The sequence below is a fragment of the Tachysurus fulvidraco genome, chromosome 14 (assembly GCF_022655615.1).
Source record: "Tachysurus fulvidraco isolate hzauxx_2018 chromosome 14, HZAU_PFXX_2.0, whole genome shotgun sequence".
Lineage (NCBI taxonomy): Eukaryota > Metazoa > Chordata > Actinopteri > Siluriformes > Bagridae > Tachysurus > Tachysurus fulvidraco.
In genome coordinates this window covers 1,716,141-1,727,382 of record NC_062531.1, presented here as the reverse complement: position 1 = coordinate 1,727,382, position 11,242 = coordinate 1,716,141, and the positions used below count along the sequence as shown (strand labels likewise).

Genomic DNA, 11,242 nt, shown 5'->3' with positions numbered 1-11,242 from the left:
AGCCTAGTGGTTACTAGATTACTGACTGGAAGGGTGGGAGTTCAAATCCCAAGTCCACCAAGATGCCATTGCCGGGCCCCTGAACAAGGCCCTTAACCCTTGATTGTGTAAAAAAAATCATAAGATGCTCTGAATAAAGCTGCCAGTCAAATGCTGGACATGTAAAAACGATAACATGTGCTTTAATAGAAACCTGAGCTGCTGTTGTAGAAATTTTTTCACCCACAATTTCTGAGTGATCTGTTCCTCAAACAGTCCTTTCACGATGCAGGAACAACTGTTTTCATCCTCTCTGTGATTTTAAGTTGCTCATTTGATGAATTGTTCACGTTTTCATAAGGCCATGTGTATTTATGTCGAACTAAAATCTCGTGATTAGCTCATAAAGCACTGCTGAGGTTTGCATACAGTGAGTTTAGGATAGAGATATTTAAAAAACAAAAACAAAAGATATTTGTGATATTTAAACTTTTAATAAAATGAATAAAACGGTAAACGGTTGCGTGTCGTTATTTTTGGCATCTAGAACAAACAGAATTTGGGAAATAAAGTAATAATAAATAATTCCATTAATAAATTAGCAATTATCTATTTTTATTCATGTGTTTTTTCTAATCTTATAATCATTTCAGTTTAATAATAGCTCAAGTATAAATTAAAGTATAGGAAGTGTTATTTTAGTGTTAAGTGTTATCTTATTTATAGATTATATTGTTCTTGTGTTTGGGTTCATGTGTTTTATTGTGTTGTAGTGTGTTTAAAGTGTTTAACGGACAAAATGTAGGCAGTAATATTTTAAAAATGTAATAAAATAAAAACAATAATTACACAACCAAAGTACACTGATTCTATCTATGCATATGCACAATTTATCACTGAAAATTTCTACCAATTTAATGATACATGCTATAAAATGTGCTTAAAATCTGTGAGGAAAAATAGTACAGTGACCCAATATGACCACAAGAGGTCACTGCTGTTACATCAAATCGCACGTCGCTCTAAAAGAATCGTATCATTGGCTGGCGCTGCTGTCAATCATGTTCTAAATTAGCCAATCATATAAAAAGTTTTTGGAAACACGATTCACACAGCGTGTTAGCTCGAGCGCGCTTAGAAGGTTACCATGGATACCGCCAGGCCCAGCTAACGTAGTTTGGCTAACAGGCTAATTTACAGGCTAGTGTTTTAACAGGTTAGCACGCTAAGCTAGCAGGTTAGCACGCTAAGCTAACTACAGGGTCTGTGTTTGTCATCATGGGGAGAGATGTGGAGGAGGTCGCGGCTGCTGTGGTGCGGGAATATCTCAGCAGAAAGGTGGGTTATAACATTAAACACACAGCTGCAGGTTCATCTACATCTCTGCATTAATGCTGTTTATGTCTGTTATTAACGTGTTATAAATAAACAACTAACTAAACCTTCCGTGTGAAGGGTCAAGGGGGCACATACTTTTAAGTATGTGCCCCCTTGACCATCACACACATCACAAACTCTTATATAATGTATGTATAATGCTGAAGCTGTACTGTGTGCACAAAACCCCTGAGCTCCATAAAGTCATGGTGTGGAGGTGAAGGTCGGAGCGAAGATCTCGAGAGTCCCGCACCGAGCCCCGACTCTGACTCAACACCACTGAACTGGAACTGGAGTCTCGTCATCATCCCGACATCAGAGTCTGATCTCACCGAAGCTCCTGTAGCAGAATGAACACTAATCCCCACAGTCACAATCCAACATCTAGTGAAGAACCTTCTAGAAGAGAAAAGCGGAGCCGATTATAACAGTAAAGAGAGACGGATAAACCTGGAACGAGACGATCAACAAAAACACGTGTCAGGGTCGGATGGTCAGGGGTGCACATACTTTTGGCAAGCTTTCTCTTACCCAGTGCTAATATCGCAAAATATCTTAGATAACCGTATGGTAGAAAAAGTAATAAACTTTACAACTAAAACGATTTATTCGTCTAAACTCACCTCACGATTATCTCAAGCGAAATAACGTTTTTCAATTCAAAAGAAAATAGAATCTCCTGATCCGACAGCACGCTGACGTAACCTGTGTCTTAGGGTCTGAAGAAAACCATCACCTGCATGGACGAAGAGCTTCCACGGACACTGTCGAGCATAAACAACCGCTCCGAGCTGTGCAGAGTGCTCCACTTAGAGAGCCTGTATAAGAAGAATAAGGTAAAGAGTCGATACAGCACGTGACACTAACACAGACCAGCGGAATACCGATTTCTTTTAAATATGTTCAGTGCGAAGAACGGCCGCTGAAAACGATGCTGGAGATCATGACGAAGGAGCGAATGAAGAAGAGCGGAGACACCAAAAGACATCCTGTGGAGGTGGATCAGTGCGTGGAGCAGAACTCGAGAAATCCCGATTCTGCTGACGATGAAGCACACGCGTTTGAGACAAAGTGAGCTGATGGATAAGGATTGTGTTTGATTTATACAGACACACAAAGAGCATTTAATTCATTTCTTTATCTAAATGTTTATTTAAAGGTTATCTGAGACGGGCTCCATGTCCCAGCTCAGCTCCTCCACCTCATCTCCACCTGCCACAGAAGCAAACCTGAACATGGCGTCACATTCAGCAGGCAAGGGCTCGGGGAAGACGGGTGGAGGTGGGGACGGCCAGGCGAGCAGGGGCAGCAGGATGAGGAGGGGCATCATGCCAGGTCCTATTGTTGCCTCCACTCAGGTACCTCGTACCGTACCGCTTCATCCACACGTCCACCAAGCAACATAGTTACTCGTGGCTTATTTCTACTCAATAAGAAATGTGAGAATAGAATAGAATAAAAATGGTGGCTCGTGTTGACGTTTCACTCAACAGGAAAACCCCAGGAGACGTCCTGCCAGAATGACCCCAGCGTCTCCGAAACTTCTACTCAGGAAAGAAGACGAGAATTCAGCCAAACCGAGCCCGAGGAGACGGAGCATCAGCACAGACGCTTCACAAATAAAATCTGACGAGTTAAACTCCCTCGAGCGTAAAAACACAACGAACATCAGACAGAGCGACGGAACGGACAGAGCCCCTAGACTCAGAGATCGCAAGTACGTGAACTCGTATATCCACCCGAAAAAGTTGTTAACTGAAACTCGCATTAACTCCAATTATTTATTTCTTTTCTTCAGACGTGAACCAGTGCCTAGTCCAAGACAGGACGCTCTTCATATGACCCAACTGGTTCTGGGTACTGCGTCTTTAACGTTCCTAACCTCACATCATACACCACAAAGAATCTGATTATGTGCTCAGGACAGTCCCAGGTGAGTGTGTAAACACAACCTAAAGACACTTTAACACTCGTGTGATTTGCTTTGCAGATGATGTAGACGATCAGGAAGCGTCGTCCGGACCGCCTTTGCTTCTGAATAATAACGTCTTACGTCATCCCGATTGGAATAAACGTCCCATGGACCAGAAAACCGCCACCGTAAGAACTTTCTTCTCCTTATTATTAACTATTACAAAATTTCAGCATATTAATAAACTAAAAACTAGCAAGCCTTTGAAGCCACACTGGGATCAACGCCACGTTTAGATTCTGGATTATGATTTGGTTAGAAAAGACTGTAAAGAAAGAAAAGTAAGGCTCCTGGGGGAGAAACTGTTTGTCCCACTGATGTTCCAGTACTTTAAAGGTAACTATAAATGGATAAACAGTTTGCCTTTCCGTAGCGAATCGCTGTAGAGTACGAGGAATAAAGCAGACGAGGAAGTGTTTTTACAGATTTATGTGATTTACAGTAACCGTTAGATCCCTTCGGTGTTCCGTTTGTGTTCATCGTTAACCATGTTGGCGTTATAGAATGAGCTTTAATACCGTATGTTCTCCCGACCCGATCGTCTGATCCCTGATGGAACTCAGGCGCTGAAGGAGATGATCTTCGGCACTCCCGCCGCCTGCTTCAGCGACGAGTGGAGATGTCAGAGCTTCACCTTTTCCAGCAGACCTGCCCTGAGATACGGCATCGTTCAGAAGAAGGTGATTAACTTACCGACGCGCTTTCGCGTGTCTCACACCAACACAGACGACCGATACAGATACGTATGGCCGGTTTCTCCAGGATCTCAGCGACAGCAAAAATGGATTAATCAGAATATTTATATAATATTTCATTAATTAATTAATTGATTAATTATTTAATATAAGTGGATTAAAGGCACAAATGGACGTTCGAGTGAACCAGTGTGTTGTGATGCTGTGAGCAGGGCGGTCCGTGCGGAGTGCTCGCCGCCGTTCAGGCCGCCGTTCTCCAGAATCTTCTGTTTGAAGGCATCAGCAGTGACGCACTTTCTGAGTAAGCTCTTTCACGCATCATTTCTCCTCTTCATGTCATCTCAACTTGCTCATGTCGTTTTCCCTGAAACTTTCTACATCTGCTGAGTTCTTACACTTAAGCTGCATAAAAGGGCCACCGATCATCACAAAAGAGCTCTTACGTTTTCAGGAGACTGTCCGACGCCGTGAGGACAAAGTGCCTGACTGACACCATGGCTGGAATCCTGTGGAGAGCCGCAGACAGGAAGAACGTCACCGTCGCCATGTGAGATATTGATGACTTATTAAACCTGGACCTGTGGTGTAGTTGGGTTTAATAACCAACAGCTTCTCAACTGCATACTGTCTGTCTACAGAAACTCAGGGAGGACTCAGTTCATCCCCACAGGATACTACAGATCTGACGGCGTTCTGGAGATGGTAAAGAATTTGCTCTCTTTTCTCAAATCAGCTCTTAAAGCATGATTATTGTTTAAAGTCCAGAGAGAATCTTCTGATGTTATTCAAAGACCACGCCTACTTCACTGTGACTGACACTGACACAAAGACCACGCCTACTTCACTGTGACTGACACTGACACAAAGACCACGCCTACTTCACTGTGACTGACACTGACACAAAGACCACGCCTACTTCACTGTGACTTACTGACACAAAGACCACGCCTACTTCACTGTGACTGACACTGACACAAAGACCACGCCTACTTCACTGTGACTTACTGACACAAAGACCACGCCTACTTCACTGTGACTGACACTGACACAAAGACCACGCCTACTTTACTGTGACTGACACTGACACAAAGACCACGCCCACTTCACTGTGACTTACTGACACAAAGACCACGCCTACTTCACTGTGACTGACACTGACACAAAGACCACGCCTACTTCACTATGACTGACACTGACACAAAGACCACGCCTACTTCACTGTGACTGACACTGACACAAAGACCACGCCTACTTCACTGTGACTGACACAAAGACCACGCCTACTTCACTGTGACTGACACTGACACAAAGACCACGCCTACTTCACTGTGACTGACACTGACACAAAGACCACGCCTACTTCACTGTGACTTACTGCCACAAAAACCACGCCTACTTCACTCTGACTTACTGACACAAAGACCACGCCTACTTCACTGTGACTGACACTGACACAAAGACCACGCCTACTTCACTGTGACTGACACTGACACAAAGACCACGCCTACTTCACTGTGACTTACTGACACAAAGACCACGCCTACTTCACTCTGACTTACTGACACAAAGACCACGCCTACTTCACTGTGACTGACACTGACACAAAGACCACGCCTACTTCACTATGACTGACACTGACACAAAGACCACGCCTACTTCACTGTGACTGACACTGACACAAAGACCACGCCTACTTCACTGTGACTGACACTGACACAAAGACCACGCCTACTTCACTGTGACTGACACTGACACAAAGACCACGCCTACTTCACTGTGACTTACTGACACAAAGACCACGCCTCCTTCACTGTGACTGACACTGACACAAAGACCACGCCTACTTCACTGTGACTGACACTGACACAAAGACCACGCCTACTTCACTGTGACTTACTGACACAAAGACCACGCCTACTTCACTGTGACTGACACTGACACAAAGACCACGCCTACTTCACTGTGACTGACACTGACACAAAGACCACGCCTACTTCACTGTGACTTACTGACACAAAGACCACGCCTCCTTCACTGTGACTGACACTGACACAAAGACCACGCCTACTTCACTGTGACTGACACTGACACAAAGACCACGCCTACTTCACTGTGACTTACTGACACAAAGACCACGCCTACTTCACTCTGACTTACTGACACAAAGACCACGCCTACTTCACTGTGACTGACACTGACACAAAGACCACGCCTCCTTCACTGTGACTTACTGACACAAAGACCACGCCTCCTTCACTGTGACTTACTGACACAAAGACCACGCCTCCTTCACTGTGACTTACTGACACAAAGACCACGCCTCCTTCACTGACTGACACTGACACAAAGACCACGCCTACTTCACTGTGCGAGGTTAAAGAGATCATACAGACATTCAGATGAATGCTACTTTATGAGAATATGATTGTCAGCATATCATTCTTGTCTCTGCAGATCACCTGCGTGGACGTTCAAAGCTTTGAGGACTTAAAGCTCCTGATCGAACAGCACATTCATCAGGTCCGTTTCATTCATTTTACATCATATGACTAACGTCCGCATCACGTGTCCAGATCTTTACAGTCGTCCTTCCAGGCCACTGCTTATTCTTGTCTTTCCCCCCCCTCCTTCAGTTCGAGTCGGGTCCATTCGGCTGCGTCTTGCTCATTGTCTCCGCCGTCCTGTCCAGAACGATTCCGATGTAACGCTCCATTTCCTCCACACAGTCTAACACTTCACACAGGTGCGTTCCTGCGTTAAAGCGGCGGATTCATCTCTTTCTTCTTTTGTGTGCGGCAGGGTGAGAGGGGACATGGACGTTCCTACTTCCACTCTGATTGGCGCGCACGGCTACTGCACGCAGGTTGGTACGTGATTCCTGACGACAAGTCTGAAGCGCTGATGCGGATAATACACAGAAAGTTCACCATTTAACTCTGATAAAGAAAGCTTACTCAGTGCCTCACTGTGATTCACCGACATGTGGTCAGATTCGCTCAACACACCAAACGAACACGACACAATTCAGAGCGTTTAGATATAATACGATGCCGAAACAGACTTCGCTGACGTGTCACAGGGTCCTAGAACAATATTCTGACGTCTAAACTGTTCCCTTTACTTTTGTTTAGAAGTAAATATTAAAAAAAATTCTCCAGTGCCTCGAAGTTCATTTTTTATGCTACATCTGAAAAGTTACAGCTTCACCTCACTAGAGGCACTGGAGGGGAAGTCATGGCCTAATGGTTAGAGAGTCTGACTCCTAACCCTAAGGTTGTGGGTTCGAGTCTTGCACCACGACTAAGGTGCCCTTGAGCAATGCAGCAAACCCCCCAATTGCTCCCCGGGCGCTACGGCATAAATGGCTGCCCACTGCTGTGTGTGTGTTTTCACGGTGTGTGTGTGTGTGTTCACGTTGTGTGTGTGTGTGTGTGTATGTGTTCACGTTGTGTGTGTGTTCACGTTGTGTGTGTGTGTTCACGTTGTGTGTGTGTGTGTTCACGTTGTGTGTGTGTGTGTTCACGTTATGTGTGTGTGTTCACGTTGTGTGTGTGTGTATGTGTTCACGTTATGTATGTGTTCACGTTATGTATGTGTTCACGTTATGTGTGTGTTCACGTTATGTGTGTGTGTTCACGTGTGTGTGTGTGTGTGTTCACGTGTGTGTGTGTGTGTTCACGTGTGTGTGTGTGTGTGTTCACGGTGTGTGTGTGTTCACGGTGTGTGTGTGTTCACGGTGTGTGTGTGTTCACGGTGTGTGTGTGTGTGTGTTCATGCTGTGTGTATGTGTTCACGTTGTGTGTGTGCACCGCTGTGTGTGTTCACTGCTGTGTGTGTGTGTTCACGTTGTGTGTGTGCACTGCTGTGTGTGTTCACTGCTGTGTGTGTGTGTTCACGTTGTGTGTGTTCACTTCTGTGTGTGTGTTCACGTTGTGTGTGTGTGTTCCCTGCGGTGTGTGTGCACTTTTGTTCATGGGTTAAACGCAGAGAACAAAGTCTGAGTACGGGTCACCTCACTTAGCCGTATGTCACCTCACTTAGCCGTATGTCACCTCACTTAGCCGTATGTCACCTCACTTAGCCGTATGTCACCTCACTTAGCCGTATGTCACCGCACTTAGCCGTATGTCACCTCACTTAGCCGTATGTCACCTCACTTAGCCGTATGTCACCTCACTTAGCCGTATGTCACCTCACTTAGCCGTATGTCACCTCACTTAGCCGTATGTCACCTCACTTAGCCGTATGTCACCTCACTTAGCCGTATGTCACGTCACTTAGCCGTATGTCACGTCACTTAGCCGTATGTCACGTCACTTAGCCGTATGTCACGTCACTTAGCCGTATGTCACGTCACTTAGCCGTATGTCACCTCACTTAGCCGTATGTCACCTCACTTAGCCGTATGTCACGTCACTTAGCCGTATGTCACCGCACTTAGCCGTATGTCACCTCACTTAGCCGTATGTCACGTCACTTGCCTTCCATCAGATTCACAGGTGCACTGTTGTCAGAGCTGCTGGTAGAGAAATTCGTCACCACCTTCAGTCTGTTAGCTGGTGAATTCTGCATTCTTTTCCCAGGAGTTGGTGAACCTGCTGCTTTGTGGACGCGCCGTCTCGAACGTCTTCGATAACGAGATGAAGCTCGACTCTGGAAACGGACATTTCACCCTGCTGAAGGGGATCAGAGAGCGAAGCGACATCGGATTGCTGTCTTTGTACGAACATTACAACATATGTAAGGTGAGGGGATCTTAGTGCTATATGAAGACGCGTGAACGCGGGTTATTTCTTATTAAACTGATAAAACTGTGTGTGTGTGTGTGTGTGTGTGTGTGTGTGTGTGTGTGTGTGTGTGTGTGTGTGTTAAAAGACATATATTTCCTATAAGCGCACCACAATGTTGCTTTAAAGGTGCAGTAGCCAAGATGAGTTTTAATGATTGTTTTACGATGAGGTCTCTAACAGTGAGGTTAGTTTGATGCCTGAATGATGTTTAAGTCCTTGGGGGGGATATGGGGGGAAGTCATGGCCTAATGCTTAGAGAGTTTGACTCCTAACCGTAAGGTTGTGGGATCAAGTCTCGCCCCACGACTGAGCTGCCCTTGAGCAAGGCACCAAACCCCCCCGAATGCTCCCCGGGCGCCGCAGCATAAATGGTGCGAATTCTGAGTACGGGTCACCGTACTTAGCCGTATGTCACTTCACTTACACACACACACACACACACACACACACACACACACCAGGATCTACAGGGATCCATAGCATAGAGAATTCCAGACCTGAATCCAGTTAATAAGTAATAATTATTAGTAATAATAATATTTCCAGAGTAATAATTAATTTACTTCTCCTAAGGCCAGGGTTTGAACCTTTTGGTTCTTCGCGTGCTCCAGGTCACTTGTACAAGTACAAACATTTCACAAGGTCTTTTCATGTGATTTGTCCAACTGCAGGTCGGTTCTTACCTGAAGAACCCAAGGTTTCCGATCTGGGTGGTGTGCAGCGAGAGTCACTTCAGCGTCCTCTTCTCTCTGTGTGAAGATCTGACGTCCAGCTGTTGGAGCCCACGAGAGTTTGACCTGTATTACTACGACGGCCTGGCCAACCAGCAAGAGCCCATCAGATTAACCGTGTGTGAGTGTCAACAGGAAATCAACACACTTCACAAACTGTATCATTATGCCCAAGTGATGTGTTTAAGAAGTGACAAAACACTAAAGATGTCAGTTTCTGCTTTTGAGTGATTTATAAGAAAGACATCAAACAAACCACAGTGTTAGAAAGCTGTGGAAATTAAACGAGGCTCTGCATCATTCACCCACCTGTGGCCTAGTTGAACGAGTGTGTGTGTGTGTGTGTGTGTGTGTGTGTTTTCAGATCCAGACTCTGCTCTAAAGGCGCCGGACGCCGAGGACGCGGATTCTGACCTCACACCTCCGCTGGAGCTCTGCATCAGGACCAGGTGAGTTTTTGAAAAGCTTTCAGCTTCAAAATATTCACAATGTTTGTGATGATGAAGTTTTGTGTGTGTGTGTGTGTGTGTGTGTGTTTTACAGATGGACAGACGCAGCCGTGAGTTGGAATGAAAGCGAGCCCATCCTTTGATTAGGGGATTGATCAGATCGACCGTCTCGGTTCCTCACTCACTTCTTTTCATCGTCTGTAACGTCGCTGCTACACGAGCGCACGCTCAGGATCCCGTTCCTATTTGTTCCTTATTTATCAGAACGGTTTTCCGTCTTTTCCGCCCGGGAGCAGAATTCCTCGGTGTTGTTGCTGTTCTCCGACAGCAGAGGGCGTGGTCACGACTAATCCCTCTGAGCTGATGTGTTATCGAAGTGCTCTTATGTTCTATCACTCATGGTTAATAAAGTGCTGTTGTAGAATCAGTGTGAAGGTGAAGTGGATTCTCTCTATCCATCCTGAAACACTGATTCTTTTCCTCTAACAGCACATTTTTGGTTTGTTTTGGGGTTTTTTCTGTTATTCCCGTTCCAGTCGATTTCTGCAGTGCGTTTGCTTTTATATAAGTTTTGACTTCATGATCTGTTTATTTTTTTTTTCATTTTCGCATGTTTTATTTAATCCTAATGGATTGTTAGGATATATTTAATGATATTTAACTGAATTGTATAATACAATTATATATAATATATAATTATATAATTGTTTTTCTTTCCACTTTTATGACCTAGATTTAACTTTTGAACTTTTTGCCTTTAAATCGGTGTTGTTTGATCCGAGACGGATTAAATCTAAAGTCGGATTAAATCTGCCGTATCCTCTGTTAAACCTCCTGCAGCATCAGTGGAAATTAAAAGTTTACACACCCCAGTTAAAACTCATTCATTCATTCATTCATCTTCTACCGCTTATCCGAACTTCTCGGGTCACGGGGAGCCTGTGCCTATCTCAGGTGTCATCGGGCATCGAGGCAGGATACACCCTGGACGGAGTGCCAACCCATCACAGGGCACACACACACTCTCATTCACTCACACACACACACACACACACTACGGACAATTTTCCAGAGATGCCAATCAACCTACCATGCATGTCTTTGGACCGGGGGAGGAAACCGGAGTACCCGAAGGAAACCCCTGAGGCACGGGGAGAACATGCAAACTCCACACACACAAGGCGGAGGTGGGAATCGAACCCTCGACCCTGGAGGTGTGAGGCGAACGTGCTAACCACTTAGCCACAGT

General features: G+C 45.2%; 1 protein-coding gene across 2 annotated transcripts; it reads left to right on the top strand.

Annotated features, from left to right (window-relative positions):
- The first annotated feature begins 1,053 nt into the window (after positions 1 to 1,053).
- On the top strand, positions 1,054 to 10,865 carry mindy4 (MINDY lysine 48 deubiquitinase 4). 2 transcript variants are annotated; one of them, XM_027154045.2, is made up of 18 exons: positions 1,054 to 1,317; positions 2,073 to 2,192; positions 2,264 to 2,427; positions 2,516 to 2,714; positions 2,850 to 3,073; positions 3,155 to 3,213; positions 3,347 to 3,456; positions 3,892 to 4,008; positions 4,236 to 4,324; positions 4,475 to 4,570; positions 4,662 to 4,725; positions 6,478 to 6,543; positions 6,657 to 6,724; positions 6,823 to 6,886; positions 8,607 to 8,768; positions 9,485 to 9,665; positions 9,909 to 9,993; positions 10,088 to 10,865. In XM_027154045.2, exons 1-18 carry the CDS (start codon positions 1,258 to 1,260, stop codon positions 10,134 to 10,136), a joined length of 1,977 nt encoding a protein of 658 aa, XP_027009846.2. In that variant the 5' UTR covers positions 1,054 to 1,257; the 3' UTR covers positions 10,137 to 10,865. The 2 variants fall into 2 exon arrangements, with proteins under 2 accessions (XP_027009846.2, XP_027009848.2); XM_027154047.2 differs by lacking the exons at positions 6,657 to 6,724; positions 6,823 to 6,886.
- The last annotated feature ends 377 nt before the right edge of the window (positions 10,866 to 11,242 follow it).